General features: G+C 38.5%; 1 protein-coding gene across 2 annotated transcripts in view; it reads left to right on the top strand.

The window, feature by feature from the left end:
* Positions 1-4440: 4440 nt before the first annotated feature.
* Positions 4441-25388, top strand: part of SEC22A (SEC22 homolog A, vesicle trafficking protein) — a gene marked incomplete at its 5' end in the record, with an annotated part of 48322 nt that continues 27374 nt past the window's right edge. The window contains 4 exons of one of the 2 annotated variants that reach the window (XM_081085432.1): positions 4441-4478; positions 13034-13234; positions 20362-20525; positions 21744-21938. In XM_081085432.1, coding sequence (XP_080941558.1) covers positions 13053-13234; positions 20362-20525; positions 21744-21938 — 541 coding nt within the window. Of the gene's footprint in view, positions 4479-13033; positions 13235-20361; positions 20526-21743; positions 21939-25388 lie in introns of those variants that run through there. The other variant, XM_081085433.1, reaches the window with a different exon arrangement.

The following is a 25388-nucleotide window of genomic DNA, read 5'->3' as shown; positions in this document are numbered from 1 at the left end:
GTGTTTAACTGCTTTGGGGTAAGGCTCCTTCCCTACAACTCACCCTCAACCATCAGAGTCTTTTCAAGACACCTACAGCACTTGCTTCATAGATAACTCTCTTTTACGTTACCTGATATCCATGTATTCAACCCACTAATATGGTATTGGCCCAGTTGAATCCAGAAGGAAATGGGACAGGGACAGAGGAGAGAGCAGGGTATGGATCAGGTCTCTGTGGCTTGGCTGTCTGGGGGTAGGCATAATGAAAACAGGAGTGGCCACAAGCCATACCTGAGAGCAACATGAGGTCTCTTTCCATGGACTTCTTGACATGGTCCAATTCCCCAGTTAGAGCACACTCATCAGTCTTGAGATCATTCTCCTGGGTCAGGATTCCATCTGCAGGCAGCAGATCACCTAGTGCACAGAGAGGAATGGGCAGCATGGAAAGAGGGGAGGTGAGAGCCTTGGGCGGGTGGGATCATCCAACCCATCTTAGGGCTGCCCCATGGCTCTGCCTATAGGGCAATGGTCCCAGGAGTATCTGGAAAGCCTTTGAAGGACAACTTCAGCTCTAACACCTGGGACAAAACTTCTTTCCAGGTATCATAAATTCAAACAATTACTGATCCCCAAACACCCTCTCATGGCCTGAATATTATATAATTTTAATCCTAAGATACCCAGGATACAAGTCTGATGATCTTTTGGGAGAGTTCCAGTTACTTTTTTTTTTTTTTTTTGAATTTCCTTTCCATAACTTCCTTAAATGCTAGTCTAGAAGCCAACACAATTTGGGGTCACACATAGAAGTTTTATTTGGTTCTTTTTACATTTTCTATTTATTATACTTAGGTTTTCCTTTAAATTCTTTACCACACATATAATAGCTGTGCTTTAAAGTCCTTATCTGCTAATTTCATCATCTTTGTCATTTCTGCATTTGCTTCTATTAACTGATTTTTCTCCTGTTTATGGCTTACATTTTCTTGTTTCCACATGTATACTATAGTAATTTTTTATTAAGTAGTGGACATTGTGGGCATTACATAGTTTAGTGCCTCAATTTTGTTGTCTTTCTGTAAATATTCTTAAGTTTCATTCAAGCTAGCAGGTAATTTACTTTCAGATAAGCTTTTTCAGCTTTGTTTGAGTGAGTCTAGATAGCTTTCACTCTTGGGCTAGATTAGCTTTATCTCTGTAACCTGAAAAATTTGAAAACATTTATTTGCAAAGAAAAAAATGGACCTCTAGGTTCATTGCAGCATTATTCACAGTGGCCAAGACATGGACACAACCACAGTGTCTTTTGCTAGGTGACTGGATAAAGAAGATATGGTACATATATACAATAGAATACTAATCAGCCATAAAAAAGATGAAATACTGCCATTTGTGACACATGGATGGATCTTGAGACTATCATGCTAAGCGAAATAAGTCAGACAGAAAAAGTTCAGAATCATATGATTTCACTCATAAATGGGATATAAACCTGAAAGCAGCCAATGAACAAACAAGAAAAAAAACACAACCTCATAGACACAGACAACAGTATGGTAGTTACCAGAGGAAGGGGGTTGAGGGGCAGTAATGGGTAAAGGGGGTCAAATATGATTGTGGAAGAAGATTTGACTCTGGATAGTGGGCACACATTGCAATATACAGATAATGTACCAGAAAATTGTACACTTGAAGCCTATATAATCTTATTAACCCATCTCACCCCAATAAATTTAGTTAAAAATAATATAAACAAACCCACTTTAAAATGGAGTCAGAGCTGTCATCCCAGAGGAATTACCGTGCACATCTTATGTCTCAAACCTTTGGAATGTAAAACGGGGCAAAATAACCTTTGGATTAGACTTAAAGTAGTATGTGTCCCAAAGAACTGTCTGTAAGGATAACAAGAAAGCAGATATTATGACTACCAAACTGAAAAATTTAACTGTGTTAGCTTATTGGCACCCATATAAACGCCTTATTTCTATTGATGTAATTGTTCCCCTTCCTTTTCTCATAAATACCCCTTGCCTTTGTCTTCTAATTGGACCACTGTTTAGGTTTCTGCCTGAAGCAGTGCTTTCCTATTCTTCTTTTTAAAAAAATCTTAAATAAATGCTTGATGCCTCTCACTTTGGCCTTTTATTTTTAGGATAACATCTCTAAAGAGTGGCCTTTCTGAGGTCTCTTTACAAAATGCCCAGGTGTTTAATAAGGTTTTTCCATTCCAATTGGTAAAATATTACATGTTTCCTGACTCTATTCAAGCTCTAGGAGTTGTTCAACCTATAGTTCTCGCAGTAGTTGTTATTTAATCAGTTTCATAAAGTCTATCCTTAAACCTACACCAAAGATTCAAGGAGACCTTATGAATATTTCTCTGCCATGCAAACTTAATTGCCTCAATCTCTTTTAATTTCAATTTTTTTTTCCTCCTCAGTTACCACAAGTACTGTATTCTGCTTGGCTTTCTTCTATCCTGTCTTTAGGTAAATACCCCCAGAAAGAAATCTGCGGAAATCTTGGGGTCATTTTATTTGTTTTCCTTCTTTCCAGGATTACAGTCTTACTGTACCTATTGTCCAATGTCTGAAAAAATTTATTTCATAAATTTGGTCCAGTTTTCTATCATTTGTGGTAGGAATGTAAGTCTGGTACAGCTACTTATTTATGGCTGAATCACTCATAACATTTTAGAAATGCAACCTTTCTATGGAATAATAAAATGCATATTAAAATGCATAAATGTTAAGTACAGCTTGATGAATTTTCATTAATTGAACACACTGGTGTAATCAACACCCAGATCAAGGAGAACATTAATAGAGCTCCAGAAGCCCTCTAGTGACCCTTTCCAAACATTAATATCACCTAAGGATAAGCAATATCCTAACTTCTATTACCATATATTATTTTTGTCTGTTTTTTTTAACATTATATAAGTGGAATCATGTAGTATACAATTTGTGCAACTGACTTTTTTCACTCAATTTTATGATTGTGAGATTCATCCATGTTTTATGCGCAGTTGAAGTTTGTTCATTCTCTGTCCTGTGTACTATTCCACTATGTGAATATTCTAAAACTTATTCATCCTGTGAACATTCTTATATATGCCTTTTGGTGAACATAGGAATACATTTCTGTTGCATATGCACCTAGGAGTTGAATTATTGGGTTAATCTACCACCACTACATTTATATAATTAGTCCCTACATTTCTGAATTCCAGACTTAAATATCCAAATATGTTTGATATCTCCATTTATAAGCACCTCAAATTTAACCTATCCCAACCATTTTCTCTGCCTTCTATGTAAATGTCTTCTTAACCCATCTAGTTACTTAAGGAGTCATCCTTAATGCTCCTCTTTTCTTTATGCTTCTCAGCAAGCCAATCAATCCATTAGGTCCCTTGGATTCCACCTCTGATTTCGACATGTCTCAAAATTATCCATCTCTTTGTGTCTCTACTGCCATTACCCTAGTTCAAGCCACCATCCTCTCTGGCCTCGACTAACATAATTGCCTCCAAACTGGCCTTCCAGCCATCCCTCTTGCTCTCTTCCAAACGATTCCCCACAAACAGCCTGAGTGAGCTTTTAAGTATGTAAATCAGATCTCTATTAGCTGCCCAATGACCTTAGGATACATTCTAAAATACAGTCTAAAATTTATAATGTGGCCAATAAGGGCCTGCATAGTCTGGCCTTTGCCTCACCTCAGCCCAAACTTGCTTCCTACACCCCAACCACACTGACTTCTTTGCAGTCCCTAGAACACACTAAGTTCTCTCATGCCCTCCAAACCTCACATATAATGTTCCCTTGGCCTTTAACATTCTTGAAGACTATTTCATATGCCTGGAGCTTAAAAGGCACTTCTTCAAAGAGCTTTTTTGATAATCCGGAATTAACCCATCATCGCATCCAGTAATTTTTCTTCATAGTAATGGTCATAATTTATAATCATATAACGATTTATGGTTTAATGTTTCTTGCTCCTGTTAGATTCCATCCAGTGTTATGTTCACTCCTGTAACTCAATGCCTAACACGGATCTTGGTACATGGGAAACAAGTAGTAAGTGCTTGTTTAATCATGTATGGCAGGTGCAAAGGCTGGAAGGGGCCGCGGGAGAAACAAACTGCTTCCCGAACCAGGCAGGAGGCAGAAGAGGTTCGTCTTATTTGTGAAGGACAGCATGGACAGTCAGTACCGGAGTTCATCATCTCTTCCTGCAGGTGCCTGGAAAACTGCCAATCTCTCCGGGAGGGGGCGGGACTACCTCGGCTCCAGGAGGGGGCGGGTTAGTGTGTCCTTCCCAGAGGACCTGATTGGCCCGGGCGTGCTGAGGGAAAGGGGGCGGGGCTCGATCCCGCAGGGAACCAGCCACGTCGGACGCCCGGCTGCCCCGCGCAAAGGCCACGCCCTGTTCCCACAATGCACTGCAGGCCGCGTCATTCGGCGCGGCAGGTCCCAGCTCGACAGGTACGCACTGGCCCCTCCCAGTCTTCGTTTCTTTCCTCTCGGGGTCGCTCAAACCCCGGGCCGGCCGCTCCCCTCCATTTCCCCGCCTCCCCGCACGGCCCTGGCCCTAGCCTGCGTATCTACAGACCAATTCCAGGGCAGGAACCCAGCCCGTGCCGTGGGGGCGGAGCCGGGTGTTGTTGGAACCACGGAGCACGGGAGGAGCGGGATTGCGGGGACTTAGTCCCCTTCGACTTGCGGGGTCTTTCTACCGCGTGGGCGGCGGTTGCCCCCGGCTGACCTTCCGTGGGTACGGTATAGCCGGGGCCGGGGTCCGACGGGGAGGGCAGTCGCCCTGGGATGTCGGCGGCGGAGGGCATTCCCTGGCTCCCAGGTGTCGGAAACCCCGGGATCCACCCAGGCTGCTTAGATGCCCCCAAGAGTTTGACGTGGCTTTTTCCATTCCTTTTAGGCAGGGTGGGATTCGAATCGGGGGCTAAATTTGCGTTTTCGGGGGATTGAATGAGCACTGAGCCCAGAGATTTGCCCGCGCTGGCCCTCAGAAACCTCATCGGGCCTTGTTATTGGCATTTTGGGAACGATGTGCATAGAGACCTGAGCAGTTGGCTGGACAGATGGAAAAGGGCTGCAAAATAAAAGACTGAGCCGCAGCCGGCTTGACTCTCTCTGCCAGTGAGAGCAGTGTTGGGTTTTTCTGGTGCGCCGGAGTTCCCTGGGTCGTCCATCAGGGGTGGCTGGCTGCTGGAGAACCAGTCCTTTCTGTGCCTGTTGAGCCGAGGCAAAGCACAGGCGGAGGAGTCAGCCGCTGGACTGGAGATGCTGGGATCCCAGCTCACAGGTGGAACAGCCACTGTTAAAACTCCCTGAATGAAGTTACTGGCATTTGCTCATGTGCTGACATTATAAGGCAGTGGTTCTCAACCTTGGCTGCACATTAGAATCCCCAGGTGATTCTAATGTGCAGCCAAGGGAAATCAGGATTTTAAAAAGATCCCCAGGTGATTCTAATGTGCAGCCAAGGTTGAGAACCACCGTTATAAGGAATTAGGCAGTATCTTGAACAGGACCTATGATTTCTGGTATATGAGGGCTGTAGTTCAGTAATTGAATCTGACATCTGTGACTATACCCTAAGTTAATGCGACATCTGGACAGTTCCTGTGTTGAGAATCCAGGATCTCAGTTTAGTGCTCCTTTTGGTGTATGATTTTTAAAAATCTAGGTATATTTTATATTGGTGTATGAAAGACGCCCAGCTCTCTTATCAAAGCAGGCGTGGTGGTGCCTGTGACCTTCCTCTCCATGAAGTTGAATAAGAAGCTTGGATATGTTGAGAGGCAATGCCTCAGAGGGTGGTTAGAGTTGGGCCTGAGTTTAAATCGATCACTTGCTAGTTTGGGGACTGAATACATTAACCTTTCTGAGCTTGAATTTCCTCAAAGGTAAAATGGATCTGATAATACCTACCTCACAGGTTATTGGAAGACTTCCATGAGGTGATGTGTATAAAGTACCTGGTAACTCGAGGGTAGTCAGTTAATAATAATAAAAATAATAATAATAATAATAGCCAACACTTAATATTGCACTTTAAGTCTGCAAAGCAGTGCTTCAGGTTCTTTACATGTTGCTGTAAGGTAGATACTATTAGTTTCTTTAACATAATTCTATGAGATATATACTGTTAGTAACCACACTTTATAGGTGAGGAAATTGGGTATAGAAAGGCACAGTTAGTACATGGTTGAGCCAGTTTTGGAATCCAGGCAAATCTAGTTCCAGAGTTCATCCTGTTAATTACTATACAGCCTCTTAAAGAAAACGTAAGCTGGTCTTTTATTATTATTTCAAAATGAGTAGCTAGTTTCTGTATCACTGGGTTCTTGCCCCTGGTTGGTTTTAGGTGACTGGTGTAGCGCAGTGATGTAGAGATAGAAGAAACTTAGGTTTAAGCACCAGTTCTGCCATATAGTAGCAGAGTGACATTGAGAAAGGGAGCCTTCATTTCCTCATCTTTCAAATGAAGGCTATCCCTACTCACTGTAAACTATGAGGTGCTATACACAAATGTTGGGGATTGACACGTTTGTGCATGTATTTGGGGCCCTGTTCCTAGATGTGATAATCTACTCTGGAGCTTGAGGTCTTAAACATACTGTTCAGTGCAAGCTCCTGTAATAGGAGTATCAAAGGCTGCTGGAGAGGTTGGGGGTGGGACAAGTTGCAAAATAAATTCTGCTTATCCTTGGTAACCTTAACATTTTTCTTCTCTAAACTGTTTCCCAAGTGTCTTTCTGTTAATGTATGGCTGTATAAAGAACTTTCCTTTTCACTTAATCTTGCTCCCACCCTGTGCATCACAGTTAGTATAGCTTTCTTCCCAAATAAACCCCTCTCCCAATTCTCACAGATCTGTTAGCACTTTTAATGAAAATAATATGTACCATGGTAGTGTTTACCAAATTCTGGTACCATCAGATATGCAAGATAATTTGAGTAGTAGGCAGATGAACATTAAAAAAATAATAGTTCTTCAAAATTTTCACACACTCGTATTTGAAACCCCAAAAGTTCTTTATTTTAATTTATTAAGTTGGGAGAAAATCCTGGCACATTAACACTGATTTCACAGATACTATTGCTAAGGGTAGGGCAAAAAATAAATCAATTGAAAGACATATTAGGTAGATAAATAGTACAGGTGGGATACAGATATGGTAAGAATTCTGAAAATGGTACTTGGATGACTGAAGTTTGGGAAATAATGAACTAAAATAAAATATGAGCAATTAGCCCTAACTGGTTTGGCTCAGTGGATAGAACTTCGGCTTGTGGACTAAAAGGTCCCAGGTTTGATTCTGGTCAAGGGCATGTACCTTGGTTGCGGGCACATCCCCAGTAGGTGTGCAGGAGGCAGCTGATCGATGATTCTCTCTCATCAGTGCTTCTAACTCTTTATCCCTCTCCCTTCCTCTCTATAAAATATCAATAAAATATATTTTTAAAACATATGATTAACCCAATATAAATGTTTTTATCGTAAAAGAGGCATTTATGAAAGCATCTTGCTAGAAAATAGATATAAAGTATACTTATACATTGGGTTTTATTTATTACTTTTGAGAGGTTGCCTTCCTGGTACCTTGGGCCCACGGTCATTACCCCAGAAGGTTCTGAGGAAAAGAGGTCAGCATCTTGTTATCTTGGGTCTAAAAGGTTGCTAACCACTGTTAGAGTAGTTTGGCATTGTGGGACTTTTTTCCCCTCAGCCTTTACATAAATATTTACCTAGACCTACCTTGGGCTTTTTCCTCTACAATTGCTATTGGGAAGAGAATATAGAGTTCAGTACTCAGATTCTCTGTGACTTTTCTTCTGCTGTCTAAGGCATATGCAGTATTTTTCCAGTGTAAAAGGTGAGGAAAAATGGATCAGGGGCCTAAAAATGTATCTATGGCCCTTGTAGAACTACCATTGCTCCTAAATTTTCCTATGCAAGTGTTTTAACCTCTTGCTTTCCCCAGTTCCCACTGGGCCTTCCTTGGCTTTCCCAACCACCACCTTGCCTACACTCTACACTGTACTCTAATCCTAGGTTGGCCTTGATGTGGACAGATAGATGCCTCTTTCTGCTAGCACAGTCCAGATTATATGAGAGTGTTTTTTTCCCCCCCAAGGAACTGCATTAAGAATCCATGGTAATGCCGAAACCGGTTTGGCTCAGTGGATAGAGCGTCGGCCTGTGGACTGAGAGGTCCCGGGTTCGATTCCGGTCAAGGGCATGTACCTGGGTTGCGGGCACAGGATGTGCAGGAGGCAGCTGATCGATGTTTCTCTCTCATCGATGTTTCTGACTCTCTATCTCTCTCTCCCTTCCTCTCTGTGAAAGATCAATAAAATATATTTTTTAAAAAAAAAAGAATCCATGGTAAAAAGAAAAAGGGGGGGCAGGGAATGTTAATATTTATTGAGTTGATAGAGGAGAGATTGCTTATTCTAAGATTATGGAAGTCTGTCTGCAAGTTAGTCAAGCCTGGCATTGCTCATTGGACAATCATCCCAGTTTCTTTTCCTAGTTAACTGGTTTGGATGGTAGGTCAAATGACTGAAGAAGAAACGTTTCCTTCTCAGAAAAATCTTATCTACTGATAATTCCCTGACAACCTCTTAAGAATTTTGACAGGGAATATCACTGCTGTATTGTATTAGCCTAAAGGTGTGTATAAGGAATATCTGAAGCGCAAATTGTCTAGCTAGTTTTACAGTTAGTAAAGTGGTAGTCAATGCATCTTGCATTGTGTTTGCTCTTTTAATCCGAATTTCTTTAATTCTGGATTGATGCCTCTTTTTAAAAAAATATATTTTTGTTGATTTCAGAGAGAAAGGGAGAAAGAGATACAGAAACATCAGTGATGAGAGAGAATCATCAATTGGCTGCCTCCTGCACACCCTACACTGGTGATCGAGCCTGCAACCTGGGCATACTGCCTGACTAGGAATTGAACTGTGACGTTCTGGTTCAATCCAACCACACCGGCCAGGTTGGATTGTTGCTTCTTGATGGTAGGAACTATATATTCCTAATGTCTGGCATAGTCCCTGGCATACAGTATGGACTGTTAAAAAATAAAACTTGAAGATGTAATTGGCTTTATTAAGTTAGTCATGAATACAGCTGCATACTGTCTAGCAACTAGTAGAGTGCTCTGAAGGGTTGTACAAAATGAAATGTTTTTAGAGGCAGAAGGAGGGTTGGGACTAAGAAGTTAAAAGTGGCCCTAACCGGTTTGGCTCAGTGGATAGAGCGTTGGCCTGCGGACTCAAGGGTCCCAGGTTCGATTCCGATCAAAGGCATGTACCTTGGTTGCAGGCACATACCCGGTAGGGAGTGTGCAGGAGGCAGCTGATCAGTGTTTCTCTTTCATCGATGTTTCTAACTCTCTATCCCTCTCCCTTCCTCTCTGTAAAAAATCAATAAAATATATTAAAAAAAAGGTTAAGAGTGTATTATGTTAGTCGAGGACAGGCAGGGGGGCTCTTACCTGGCAGAACAACCTCACTTATGTGGATCAGGAAATTCCAGACTGATTGGTTTAAAATTACACTCCTGGGAGATTCTGAAACTAAAATCAGGGTGAGTATTTAATCTAGCTTTTGGTATCATGGGCTTTTAGCACAAGTGAGCACTTCTGGGCCTGTGGCTTTTCTTTTTAACAGTACTCAATAAATGTTTGTTGAATGAATGGACCTTACAGGTTGTTATTCTTTTCTCAGTATATGTTTTAGGAAGTATGAATCTTATCTTTTTGTCTTTTAAGTCATGAAGAAAGGAATAACTTTAAAGATTACATGAAAGTTGTCACCCTGTAATAAAGATAATTTCTAATATTTCTGTTGGGAACCTAAAAAGGTCAGGCATGAAAGAATACAGTTTACTTTTTAAAAATATATATATTTTATTGTTTTGTTTTTTTTTGTTTTTTTTTACAGAGAGGAAGGGAGAGGGATAGAGAGTTAGAAACATCGATCAGCTACCTCCTGCACACTGCCTACTGGGGATGTGCCCGCAACCAAGGTACATGCCCTTAACCGGAATTGAACCTGGGACCCTTCAGTCCACAGGCCGATGCTCTATCCACTGAGCCAAACCGGTTACTGGTTAGGGCAGAATGCAGTTTACTTTTATTTTATTTACTTTTCTTAAAAATTTTTAAATTGATATTTAGAGAGGTGAAGGGGGTGGGGCGGGGGGGGGGGGTAGGGAGAGAAACAATCGGAGAGTTGTCTCCATCAGATGCCCCAACCACGCCCCGAACCTGCAACCTGGGTATGTGCTCTGACCGAGAATCAAACTCACCACCTTTTGGTGTACAGGACGACGCTCCAAAGAACCAAGCCATATTGGCCATTGCCAGTCTACTTTTAAGTACTGAGTATATGGGTGTTTGGAAACTATCATTACAACCCTTTCCTCGTGTTGTCGGAGTAGTCCTTGTGTTGCAGTATATTTCTGTAAAGATAAAAGTGTTACATTTAAATAATAAATGTTTAAGAGTATGAAATGACATGTTCCTGCTTTCTTAAGCTAAATGTTGCAACTGTGGTTTAAGTAAATAAAACATGGTAATACTTTTTAAAAGGGATTATAATATAGCTTTTATCCCTTGAGAAATCGCAGTTTTCTCTTGCTACTGCTTTTAGAAAAGAAATTAGTTGAATAGGGACAAAAATGATTTTATCCACCTGGTCGGTGTGGCTCAGTGGTTGAGTACTCACCTATGAACCAGGAAGTCACAGTTGATTCCTGGTCAGGGCACATGCCTGGGTTGCAGGCTCGACCTCCAGTAGGGAGCGTGCAGGAGGCAGCCGATCAATGATTCTCTCCATTGATGTTTCTATCTCTCTCTCTCCCTTTCCCTTCTTCTCTGAAATCAATAAAAAAAATTTAAAAAAATTCTTTTATCCAAATCATTTATGTCATGTTGGAACTTTAAAGAATCCATTATGGTAAAGGCTAATTTAATTCCTGCTGGGTTTTTTCCCTTTTAAGTAAATTATAGAGGAGAAAAATATAAAGGGTAATGACATATTAATACCTAGCTATTCCTGTCATTTCCTCATGAAAACAGGAAAAGGGGGGAGTAAGTATAATGCATTAGCATTATTATTTGGGTTAATGTTTATTGTCAATCAGTTACCATCATCAATGGGCAGTCAGATTTTGACTTCACACAGCAATAAAAATTAGGGATTCCTGATTTCCAAACTCATTACCAGTTGGTTTTCTATACCATTTTCGATATATTACTAACTCAATTTTTCATTTTGGAATGAGATAAAATTGACCCACCTGAACTGGGTGGGTAAAGACTAAATTACTCTCTGAGATATAATGTCATGAAATTGTTATCAGATTTTTTCAGTTTCCAGTTGCCCCGACTACTCGTGAAAGAGAAGCATTCAGTGGGGTAGTGCTCTGATGGCCTAACAGAAAATAGTTATCACTTAATTTCACACTGTCAACATGTTTAATTCAGTGTTTTTCAAAGTATGATCTTTAGACAATAGCATAGTAATTACCTGGGGAACTTGTTAAAAATGGGAAGATTCTCAAGTCCCATTCCGCAATGGATCAGAATATTTTGGAGGATGGCCCAGAAATCAACATTTCTAACCAAATTACCAGTGATTTTTTATATAAGCTAAAATTTGAGAACTGCATATTTTTTTCAAATCAAAGTTTGACTATTTACTTGATTTCTTTCAAACCCAGGCCTATGTAGACCTTTTATTTATTTTTATAAGGCATGATCAGAATGTAATAAGAGAGGCTATTATGATTTACTTTCTGGTAAAAAGATTGAAGATAGTATTAAAACCATTAATTCCTTTAGCTTTGAGATTTACTGTAAATAATATTTTTTCTGGGTATAAAAGTAAGATATGCCCATTGTGAAATATTATGAAAATTTAGGAAATTATAAAATGATAACCATCATACTGTTTCCTGGAGATAAGCATTATTCTAATTTTGATATGTTTCCTTCCTGTATCTGTTTCTCCATTATCTTTCCCTTCTTTCTTTTTTTTGTCTCTATAGAAAACATTTGGTGTTTTCATCATGCCTTTTTTTCTGCCTAACAGAGAGCATTTTACCACATTATTAAACTATTTTTCACAAACATAACCTTTAGTATCTGCAATATATTCTGTCATATGAGTGTATCTTTTTTTTTTTAATATATTTTATTGATTTTTTACAGAGAGGAAGGGAGAGAGATAGAGAGCTAGAAACATCGATGAGAGAGAAACATCGATCAGCTGCCTCCTGCACATCCCCTACTGGGGATATGCCCGCAACCCAGGTACATGCCCTTGACCGGAATCGAACCTGGGACCTCTCAGTCCGCAGGCCGACGCTCTATCCACTGAGCCAAACCGGTTTCGGCCATATGAGTGTATCTTAATTTATTTAACTATCCCCCTGTTATTGGATGTTCATGTTGTTTCAGTTATTGTGAAAGGATGCTTTTCTGTTTAAAATTTTATTTCACTCCAATTACTTTCCTTAGGATAGGGTTATATAATATTTAAATTTTTTGTGGTCAAAGGGCATAAATATTATTTTTTTAAACATTTTATTGATTTTTTACAGAGAGGAAGGGAGAGGGACAGAGAGTCAGAAACATCAATGAGAGAGAAACATCAATCAGCTGCCTCCTGTGCACTTCCTACTGGGGATGTGCCCGCAACCAAGGTACATGCCCTTGACTGGAATCGAACCTGGGACCTTTCAGTCCGCAGGCCGACGCTCTGTCCACTGAGCCAAAAAAGTTAGGGCGGCATAAATATTAAACTCTGTTAAATATTGTCCAATACTTATGAAAATGCCAGAAAGAAACAGGTATTATTTTTTTAAACTAATTTGTTAAGGAAAGCATACTCATCGTTTTCATTATTATATCTTTGATTATTAATGAGTGGAACATTTTTACACTGTTTATCAGCTTTGGCTTTAATTTTTTATCTAACCCAAATTTTTCGTTTTGTTTTAGGTCTTCTCTGTCGCTTGAAATGTCTATGATTTTATCTGCATCAGTTATTCGTGTTAGAGATGGACTGCCGCTTTCTGCTTCTACTGACAATGAACAAGGCACAGGCGTGCAGGAGTGCAGAAAGTACTTTAAAATGCTCTCAAGGAAACTTGCTCAGCTTCCCGATAGAAGTACACTGAAAACTGGTCATTATAACATTAAGTAAGACTTTAATTTGCTTCATGAAAATCACTTGCTTAGTGGTTGTCATTTTAATGAAATTTAAGTGGTGAAAATAGAAATTAGTGTTTGTTTAGGAAAACCTGTTTGAGTTAATCATGTGATTCTTATACTAAATAGTAGGTCCCCTTTTTTATCTGGCTTTAGAAAAATTTATAGTTTTGCAGATCTAGATATGCCATCTTCTAAGTTGATCACTAGGTATTTTTTGGTGTTCTTATATGCCCAGGAAAACTGTAATGGGAAATTTAAAAAAAATCTTACTTTATACCTGCTTTCAAAAAACTTAAGTTTACATTCTAGTCAAAGGGGATAGTATTCATCACTATTTATTGTATCTAAAGAAAGTAAAACTGATAGGATAGAGAGTGACTTTGTGGTAGTCAGGGGTCTTTCTGAGAACAGAGACCTAAAAGATGAAAAAGAAAGCAGTCATATAAAGGATGCTATGGATGAAGAGCGAGGCAGAGATAACAGCCAGTGCAGGAGGCCATCAGTACAGATCAAGATGAACCAGAGATGCTGAACAATATGGGCAATTATAATAGAGCGGCAGACAGTGAGGTCAGAAAGGTAGGAATTGGATAGATAATGTAGGGCCTTTAGGTTATGTGAAGGAGTCTGAATTGAATAATACAATAGGAAGCCGTTGAAGAGTATTAAGATGGAGAGTTATATAATCTGATTTTAGCTTTGAGTACTGTAGATCATCGGGGCTACTCTGTGAAGAATGGGCTCTAAGGGAGAAAGAGAGGAAGCAGATCATTTAGGAGACTCAGGCAGCAGTGATTTTTATAACTTAAACTAGAGTGATAATAATGAGAAGTGGTGGGATTGTGGCTGTATTTTGGGAGTAGCACCAACAAATCTTCCTTATGGATTAAAGTGGGATGTGAGAAAAATAATTAAGAGTCCTCTAGATTTTTGTCCCGAGGATCTGGATAGATAAAGGGGATGAAGTGAGCAGGATTGGAAGATAAGTGTTTCAAGTGATAAAAATCAAGAGGTTTGTTTGGACATGATAAGTCTGAGATGCCTGTTAGACATCCAAGAGGCACTGTCAGTCAGGTAGGTAGCTGATGTGTAAGTCTGAAGTTTAGTGAAGAAGGATAAGTATGGAGATTTAGATTTGGAGGTCAGCTTATGGTTTGTAATTAAAATCATGGGAACAGATAAGGCCATTTGGAGAACATACACATATAACAATTAGAGCGCAGTTAACTCCTGAGCAGTTTGATACTGATTGTGCATACTGTCAGAAATCAGATAAGGGCAAGGTCTGTATGGGATATAATAGAGAGAGAGAGAGGGCTTCATTATTTTTTTTTTTAAATATATTTTATTGATTTTTTACAGAGAGGAAGGGAGAGAGATAGAGAGTTAGAAACATTGATGAGAGAGAAACATCGATCAGCTGCCTCCTGCACATCTCCCACTGGGGATGTGCCCGCAACCCAGGTACATGCCCTTGACCGGAATCGAACCTGGGACCTTTCAGTCCGCAAGCCGACGCTCTATCCACTGAGCCAAACCGGTTTTGGCGAGGGCTTCATTATTGAGAAAAGACATGAACCATGTTCTAAAGAATTAGTAAGATTTGGCTAAGGCAGAGAGGAGGGAATCCAGTACAGGGAGCAGAGGCAGAATAAAGAATGTGACTTAGCATGGTGGTAGCATTAATCTGCTTGGCCCAGTGAAGTGAGTGGTGATTTAGGGATAGTTGTGGGAAATGTGAGATAATTAGTGTGACGCCAGACCCTGGATTCCCCTGAAAGTTTTGATTGACAGATTTCACTTTGATGTAATAGGAGGTTATAGGAAGCTGTTACTACAAGTTGGAGGGAAGTGACTTGATAAAAAAAACAAAAACAATGCTGACACAGTGGAATGTAGGGTGAAATGGAAAGTCTGAGAGAAGAGAGGCTAACTTCTAATTAGGACCTGAACTAGTTAAATACAAATGTAAACGCAAAAGAAAATGCCAGCCATAAAGACACATCAAAAAAAGAATCGGCTAAGTCTTATAAAATGGAATCCCAGAGATGAGGAGAAGGAAGAAACAAAGATGACTGAAACCTTGGAATTGGATAAAATGAGGTCTTTGGAAAGGGTTGCTTATGGGCCAGGGGAGGGTGGGTGGTGAGGAAGGAGAGCAAGATAATGAAGCTCCATTTTGAGGTGGGATAGAAATTTTGGAATCATTCACATAGAAATTGAAACTGAGAGTGGAAGCACCCTGAGTTTCTGAGAGGCCCAGGACAGAACCTTAGAGAATGTCAATAATTGTTTGGATCACCTGAGTAATGGTAAGCTGCTATTTTTTACTAGAGGCCCGGTACATGAAATTCGTGCACTCAGGGGAGTCCCTCAGCCTGGCCTGTACCCTCTCGCAGTCCGGGACCCCTCAGGGGATGTCAGCCTGCCAGTTTAGGCCCAATCCCCCTGGGGATAGGGCCTAAGCTGGCAGATAGACATCCCTCTTTCAGTCCAGGGCTCTTGCAGTCCGGGACCCCTCACTCCTCACCGCCCAGCTGCAGCAAAGGCGGGAGAGGTTCCCGCCACCGCTGATGTGCTCGCCAGCCCAGCCGTGAGCCCGGCTTCTGGCTGAGCGGCGCTCCCCCTGTGGGAGCACACTGACCACCAGGGGGCAGCTCCTGCGTTGAGCATCTGCCCGCTGGTGGTCAGTGCATGTCATAGTGACCTGTCGTTCCACCCTTCGGTCGATTTGCATATTAGGGTTTTATTATATAGGAATTGGGTTTTCAGAAGGTTTAATTATAAAATAGTAGTGGCAATAGTGAATATATCTAAAATGATGTCTTAGGCTAATCCTGTTACTTGGAGGAAAAAATTTTAAACATTTTAATATTTAATAGTCAGAGGCTCTTTGGGTTCCTGGAGTTATTCTGCATTTTTGTTATTGTATAATGCTGTAGACAGATACCAACATTGTAGAAGATTGGCATGTATATAGTATATCCTGGATTAAACACACACACACTTTTTTTGAAAATGTTTTCTGTTCCTCTACCTTATTCTCTTAAAAATAGAGTAGAATGTAGTAACATTTTAAACACCCCTCTAATTCTGTTTAACTGTTGTGAATTCAGTTTACTAAAAATAATAATAATAATATAACAATTATTATTATTACTCAAGGGTACAGGTAAGAAAATCTTGTAAAGAAATAAAATAAAGATAGTAGAACAGTACACTGAAGTAACATTTTCTTTTTTTTTTTTTCTTTTAAATACATTTTATCGATTTTTTACAGAGAGGAAGGGAGAGGGATAGAGAGTTAGAAACATCGATCAGCTGCCTCCTGCACGCCCCTGACTGGGGATGTGCCTGCAACCAAGGTACATGCCCTTGACCGGAATCGAACCTGGGACCCTTCAGTCCGCAGGCCGATGTTCTATCCACTGAGCCAAACCAGTTAGGGCTGAAGTAACATTTTCGTTTAGAGATGCAAACACTTCCTTTGGAGGTATAAATAATTTCTTTTTTATTTATAGTCCCTTCATTTGTTAGAGAGGGCCACAGATATTGCTTTGAGCTTTCTTTTAGCCAAAGCAAAAGGTGATAATGGGTCATTTACAAGATTCACAGTGTCCTTTGGATCAAAACATTGTTTTTCAAATTTCTGAGATCTGATGTACATAAAAAGGGACAGTCATAACAAGGAGCTTTTTATGATTTTTCTTGTAACATTACTTTTTATTTCTCTTAGCATTGTGGTTTCCAACTTTGTTTAGAAATTGAGGTACTGTTTGTAGAATACCACAGCAAACAAACAAAGTAACTAACTAGATAATTATGTGCTAATTCAGATGGTACCTCACATTAGATTCTGGTTGAATAGCCAGAGGAAGATCATATTTTTGAGAAAAAAATTAGGAGAGTAATATTTAAAATTGAGAAACTTCCTTTAATTTTCTGTCCCTGGAAAAATGATGACTTTATCAGAGTGTAGTGACTGAATACTTCAGTTCAGCTAGCGGAGCATATTCTGTGGAGCATGGCTTGTGCTGGCACTATGCTTGCACACATCCTAATAGCTGCTCAGTGAGGGATGGTTGTTTTGGGGGTATTGGCTGTGTTCAGAGTGCCATGAAATTAAGTCTTCATTTCTCTCCAAAATTTTTCAACTCGGCTCATTGATTTGGGGCAGGATGTGTGTGCATAATCTAGTTTTGGGATTTCACATTATGTAGTGATATTACAATTCTCTCTGCGTAAAATTTTAAGGTATTCATCTGTTTCATAAGTTAAAGGATACTTTCCTTAAATTGTCATAAATATTTAAAATGTAAACATTTGTCATTACTTAGGAAACAACAATGACTAAAGCAATAATTATGAACCACATGAAAACTAAGTTGAATCTTATGAGATCTTAAAATCTTGAGACACTGATATTATGAAAAGACAGATGTCTTTGGGAGGCCAATCACACTTGTGAATATTAGTGCAAGAAATAAAATTTCTTAGTTTTTTCACTGTGAATTCATTTGAAGTCTGATCATGGCTGTGAGCTTCATAGATTCTCTCCTTTCCTGAGGATTCACTTTCTCCATATCTGTCCCCAGACTGCTGCCTGCAGCTGGGAAGGCTATTGTATATTTTAGGCTTACCTGCCTTTTGGTTTTAGTTCCTTTTCTTTCATTCTTTGGTGTTATGTTCTGATTACAGGAGTAACAATTTCAACATTATCACAGTACCTCCAATTATCAGGCCCTCTACTTAGGTTGTTATTAAATATCACAACAGCTCTTTGAATGGCTAATAAATAGAGCTCTTTCCCATTGCTGAGGGCAGAAACACAACTTATTCTGGCTTAAGCAAAAACAAGGGTATTGTGAAGGGCTTCTGGGTTGGCTGGATCCAGGGGCTCAGAGGTTATCAGGAATCTTTCTCTCATTTTTCCAGTCTCTTTCCTTTTGCATATGGGTATTCTCCATGTAGTAGAGAATACTGTACAGGCAGCTCCAGGCTTACTTCCTTCCAGCTGAGCAACCCCTCTCCTTCTGTTTCAAGAAAAGGACTTTATTGGTCTTGCTGTGTTGTGGTCCATTTCTGGAGTAACATTGGGGTTAGAGGGTTGAGGTACTCTTAGTTGGATCCTGGATCACATGCCCACCCCTTTGATGGACAGCTTTGCCAAAGTCATAGGGAATAGGTAGTAGGATTGAGATAATTTCCCAAAGGGAAGAAGAGAAGGATGCTGGGCAGATAGCCATTATAGTATTCTACACCTGTTTTATATGTAGAAGAGGAAACTGAAACTGAGCAGTAGGAATATAAAGAAACTTGCTCAAACTCACAAAACTAATAAATAGTATATCTGAACCACAGTCTTTTGTCTTCAGCATTCACATTGTTCTGTGGTAGAAGAGCTGTCTTCCTTTACCTTTCAGCTCTCTTGACAGGGAGCATTCCTAATTCTCCTAATTATTTTCACTTTTTATGGAGATAAAAATTAACCAGGAAAAAGAATTCAGTGAAAACTAGCCCTCTTTTTTCTTTTTCTTTTTTTTTTTTTTGTTTGAGAAATAATGAGGAACAGAGTATGTATAAAGTCTAAGATTGATGAGACAGCATGGTCTCATTGGAGACTAGGTGTTTGGTGGGAAAGGGGCATGGCAGGAGGAAGAAAATAACTTGTGGTTCCTGCTTTCCTGTTTCGTTTCATTACTAGCATTTTTTAAACCCTTACCCGAGGATATGTTTATTGATTTTTGAGAGAGAGAGAGAGAGAGAGAGAGAGAGAGAGAGAGAGAGAGAGAAAGAGAAACATTGATATGAGAGAGATACATCAATTAGTTGCCTCTTGTGCATACCCCAACCTGGGACCACACCTGCAACCTAGGTATATGCCCTGACCGGAATTGAACCCACAACCTTTTGGTGTAAGAGGCGATGCTCCAACCAACAAAGCCACACTGTTTATTATGGAGAAATCTTCCGTTTTCAGCACTATGTATGTCAAATAGGCTCTTACGAACTGGTCCAGGAACTTACAATGTAGTTTCTGTAGGAAAATGATTTCTAGGTGCTATAAACTTCTGGAATACTAACCAATAAGTAAATTAGGGATTACCTGTGATAAATTATCTAAAAAAGTGAGGATCTACATTTTCTGGGGTGTGAAGGTGTTAGGGTTAGAGGGAAAGAGTGAATCGGGAATAGATGAATTCTGCAGAAAAGGAAATGAAGGATGTCAAAGGCAAATTTTCCTTGCTCTGTGTTTTATCCAAGGCTCTGATAGTGTAAGCACCTTTGGCCACTTAAAATTATCTTTTCCTCCTTTAGCTTACTATTATAAGTTGCTATCAACTGGCATTTTGCATATTAATGCTTTTTTTTATTTAATGAGGTTAAAATTGGTGCCTAAAGTGGGTCTCTAGTCATGGGATAACTTCTTCATTATTTAGCTCTTCATCATTGGAAGGTAATTGAAAGTTGACCTAATAAGGGAAGAATAAGTGAGAAAATAAGTTCCTGGTAGAATGCCACTCATGGTGGACACAGTCTCTTTCTGGTTCTTATCTCCTTACTGTCCCATTGAGGGCATAGTCTTGTTTTCACCTTGTTTCCTATAAGATGTATTTGGTTTAGGTTTCTAAAATCCATAAGGCATACTCACTTTTATAATGTCAAACATTTTTATATTTAATGGTTGAAGTGCTTTATTTTAGAGACTGGTATTCAGTGTGGAAGGTTCTATTTCAAAAATAACATTTTTCTTATATTTAGCAATTTTAACAGTAGATTAGAGATCGATGGCATGCATGTCCTACTGGAGAATTTTTTTCACCCAGGAAAGCTTTTTTCCCTTTGCTTTCTACCCCAAGTGATAAATAACTGAAGTGTTAATACCATGCTGAGTGTTCCTCTGTAAGTATATTCCCCTTTTTTGTCTACTATTTTTAAACCACAACTAAAAATAGTATTTAGTTTCTTTAATTTTTTTTGCTAGAATGTATAATGTTAATATCTTCATTGCCACTTGTAGCAGCAGTTTATGTTGTAATAGAATCAGTCTTGTAAAGCAACGAATTACCTTAATTTACTTTGAAAGTTTTAAACCGATGTTTTTTATACTCTAGTTTTATTAGCTCTCTGGGAGTGAGCTACATGATGTTGTGCACTGAAAATTACCCAAATGTTTTGGCCTTCTCTTTCCTGGATGAGCTTCAGAAGGAATTCATTACTACTTATAACATGTCGAAGACCAACACTGCTGTCAGGCCATACTGTTTCATTGAATTTGGTAAGGGCTTGATTTTTTTTCCTTTTCATTATCCTGTCTCCAGCCAGTCATAAGGGATTTTTTATCTTCACTGGGGGGAGAAATGGGGGAGAGGGAAAACTCAAAATATTCTGCTTTTGATAGAATAATTTAACAAATGGACTATAAATTATGACAATGTCTTCATATTAGAAAAAATTGAGTATGAGCTATGGAGGTAATTTTGATTATTGGCATAAAGAATTAATCCCAGAGGATAGGTTCTGAATGAGAAATTTATAAGCCAGAGATTCAGAATTTTGTGTTTGTGTGATAATCTTTTATAGTGTGCTTAATATAGAACAGAGGTTTGCAAACATTTGCTGCAAAGGACCGTATAGTAATTATTTTAGGCTTTAAGCACCATAAGATCTCTGTCACAACTACTCAGCCCTGCCATTATAGCTGGAAAGCAGCCATAGGCAATGTAGAAATGGATGAATGCAGTTATATTCTAATAAAACTTTATTTACAAAAATGGTCAGCACACTAGATTTGGCCTGTGGGCATTAATTTTTTCGACTCCAGATGTACAAGGGAAAAAAATAGTGAAACCAAGTTACAAATTGTGAAAATAAAATTGGAATATTATTTAGGACAGTGGTCGCCAACCTTTCGAACCTCACGGACCACTGGTTTGCAACCGCTGATTTAGGAGATATCTTGGAAGATATTTAGGAATTGTCTTTTATTAAATTTTTTTTTAAAATATGCATTCTAATGGTGTAAGCAATAAATAAGAAAACAGGTTTATAAGAACATGCAATTTACAGTGTATGTTCTTATGGAATTACAAATGATAAATACAGACTTACTATTTTATGAGATATGAATCCCTATAAAAATTAAGATTTTGATTTAAAAATTAAAGCTATTATTTTTTTGTTTTGTTGTAGAAGTTCAAAGTAATTCATTGAAGTGGATATACTAGTAGAAATATTCTCAGTCAGATAGTGTTAAATCATTAGTTTACTTACAATTATTAATTCCTACGTGGTATCATTTCTAGAGTGAGCAACTGATAACTCCATGATATATTAACCATGAAACATAAATATTAGAACACTTCATGACAATTCAACAGTTTTGGATAACAAATTAAACAGTTTATCTGCAAAATTTACTACCCATAAACCTCACACTCTCAAATTATTTAATTAACAAATGACTGCAAGGACATTTATTTTTTATTTTACATAGATAACTTCATTCAGAGGACCAAGCAGCGATATAATAATCCCAGGTCTCTTTCAACAAAGATAAATCTATCTGACATGCAGACCGAAATCAAGCTGAGACCCCCTTATCAAATTTCCTTGTGCGAACTGGGGTCAGCCAATGGAGTCACATCTGCATTTTCTATTGACTATAAAGGTGCTGGTAAGATTTCTTCTGGTGAGTGCTGGATCTCAATTATTTTATTTTAAAAACTGAGCAACTCTCAAAAATGAACTATTTTTATTTTAGTATTTTAAAGCAAGTACTTGAGAGAATGTAGAAGTTCAAAGTAATCCTTTCTCAGTGGCTTATGTAGTAATCTAGATATGTGACTAATCAGGAAAATACTTTTAAATAGCAGTTTCAAAGGAACTGTGTAGTAGGGAAACATTTAAGAAGGTTTCTTTATAAGCAAATGTTTCTGGAAGTGAATAGTTTATTTATAATAGTAGTGTATGTTTAGAGGCATGTAAAGTACTCTGCTTTATATCAAAATGGCTACATATATTCAAGGCCAGGGTTTTTGACAGTCACAGAAAATGTGATCATCTACTCACACCTCCCCTCCCAAACAAGGACTTATAGTTGTGACAGTTTGAAAACTTCTGCTTAAAAATGGAAGCATCATTATTTTATAAGGTAGCATATGCCATAGTTGAATTGCTTATTTAAAAAAAATTCTTCCTTATATTTGAGCTAAAGTCTGTTTGCTATAATGTTTATCTATTTGTCAAAGCTCTGTGACCTCTCCTCAATTCCCTTAGCCTTTTTGTCTATGACATTTTGAAACCCTCCCTATCCTGGAAGCTTTTATTTGTTAGTATTCTTCAAATGTGCCGTTCAGGACTGAACACAATAATTCATATTTGGTTGAATACAAATTATGGGAGAAAAGGGAAACAGATTTCATTAAAATAATCTAGCCAGTCGAGAAACAAGTAAGCACACAAATAACAATAACAAGCCCAGGGGGAGAGGAGGTGGATGAAGACCCAGAGTTGTTATAGTGTGTTATCTAAAATGTCCAACAAAAAGTCACAGGACATGCAGAGGGAAAATATAATACGTATACTGTGTGTGTGTGTGTGTGTGTGTGTGTGTTGGGGGGTGGGGGGGATGAGGGGAAGCAGGCAATAGAAGCTGCCTATGGCAGTGACCAGATGTCAGATTTAACAAAGATGTCCAAGTAGTCATTATAATTATTTTCAAAGAACTAAATGAAGTTGTAATTTAAAAAGTAAGGAAGTGCCCTCGCCGGTGTGGCTCAGTTGGTTGGAGCGTCCCATACACTGAAAGGTTGCAGGTTGGATTCCTAGTTGCAGGTTGGATTCCTGCACATGCATAGGTTGCCGGTTCGATCCTCAGTTGACATGTGTATGAGGAGCAACTGATAGATGATTTTCTCTCACATCAGTGTTTCTCTCACTTTCCCTTCTCTGAAATCAATAAAATCATATCCTAAAAGAACAAACAGGAAGATATGACAATGAGGTTTCATCCAGTAGATAATATAAACAGATAGAAATTATAAAGGAAAAAGAACCAAATGGAAATTCTGGAATTGAAAAATACAACTAAAACGAAAAATTGACTAGTAGGGTTCAATAGAAGATTTGAAATGGCAAAGAAAGGTTAGTATACTTGAAGATAGATCAATAGAGGTTATGTAATCCAAAGAACAGGAGAAAAAAGAATGAAAAACAGAACCTCAGAAAAATATGGGATACTATTAAGCACACCAACATATGCATGATGGGAGAACCAGAAGAAGAGAAGAGAAAGAAGCAGAGCATTTGAAGAAATAATGGCTGAAAAGTTCCCTAATTTACTAAAAAAAAAAGTACTTTTCTAGGAAGCTCATTTAATTCCAAATAGGATATATGCAAGACACCTATAAACAGTTGAAAATGTTGAAAGAAAAAAATAAGGAGAAAACCTTGAAAGCAGCAAGAGGAAAACAACTCACCACTTACAAGAGAACCTCAAAAGATTAACAAGTGACTTCTCTCAACAGAAATAGTGGAGATCTAAAGATAGTGGGAGAACATGTTCAAAATACTCAAAGAAGGGGGGAAAACCTGTCAACCAAGAATCCTTATGTTTCAAAACTGAAGGTGAAATAAAGACATTTGCAGATAAATAGAGGATGAGAGAATTTGTTGCTGGCAGACTCAACTACAAGGAATACTAAAGGGAAGTTCTTCAGGTTGAAAGCAAGTGACATAGACAGTAATTTGAATTTATACACACACACACACACACACACACAATATCAAAGAGCAATGGTAAAGGTAATTATAAAAGATAGTAAGCGTACATTTTTCTTTTTAAAAGCAATTGTATAAGATAATGTATATAATGTATTGTTGGGTCTCTGATATGTAGAAATGAAATATATATTTTTAATAATAGCACAAAGGTGGTGGATGGAAGTAAAGCTGCATTGGGCAAAGGAAGTACTCCAGGTGGTCATTTGAATTCACAGGAACAGACACGGGAAATAAAAGCAAATTAAACCTAAAGCAAGAAGAAAGGAAATAATAAAGATTAGAGCAGAAATATGTGAAAATGAAATGGAAAATAGAAAAAAAATGGAGAAAAAACAAACCAAAAGCTGATTCTTTTGACTATAAGGTCTGGTTTAAGGAAGGACATGTAGATCAACAGTAAAGAATGGAGAGTACAGAAACAAACCTTTGCATTATGGTAAATTCATTTTTTAAAAAATATATTTTATTGATTTTTTACAGAGAGGAAGGGAGCGGGACAGAGTTAGAAACATCAATGAGTGAGAAACATTGAACAGCTGCCTCCTGCACACACCCTGTTGGGGATGTGCCCACAACCAAGGTACATGCCCTTGACCGGAATCAAACCAGGGACCCTTCAGTCCACAGGCCGATGCTGTATCCACTGAGCCAAACCAGTTAGGGCGGTAAATTCATTTTTTAACAAGGGCACCATGACAATAGTGAAAGACTAGTCTTTCAAGAAATCATGCTGGGACAATGGATACTTCTATATAAAAGAATGAAGTTGGATTCCCACTTTACAAAGTATCTAAAAACTAACTCAAAATGGATCAAAGACCTAAGTTTAACAGCTGAAACTATAAAATTCTTAGAAGAAAACAAAGGTGTAAATATTAGCGGAAATACAAAGGTGTGACTTTGTATTAGGCAATGATTTTTTAGATTTGACACCAAAAGCACAGTGAAAAAAGTAAAAATAGGTAAAGTGGAATTCATCAAAATTAAAAATCCTTGTTTTTCAAAAGTTACTATCAAGAAATTGAAAATTGTGACAATCCACAGACATAGAAAATATTGGCAAATCATGTATCTTCTAAGGAACTTGGATCCAGAATATGTTACCACTCAACAATAAAAAGACAATCCAATTTTAAAAAATGGGGAAAAGATTTGAAAAGATATTTGTACAAAGAAAACATGCAACTGGCTAATTAGCACATAAAAAGGTACTCAACATTATTAGTCACTAGTGAAATGCAAAACAATAAGGAGATACTACTTTACAATCATTAGGATTGCTATAATAAAAATAAAACAGACAATAACAAGTGTTAGCAAGGATGTGGAGAAATGAGAACCCTTATATATTGCTGTG

This window comes from Myotis nattereri (genome assembly GCF_964212035.1).
Source record: "Myotis nattereri genome assembly, chromosome: 3".
Lineage (NCBI taxonomy): Eukaryota > Metazoa > Chordata > Mammalia > Chiroptera > Vespertilionidae > Myotis > Myotis nattereri.
The sequence above is the reverse complement of the archived record's forward strand: the minus strand, read 5'-3'. Positions and strand labels throughout refer to the sequence as shown.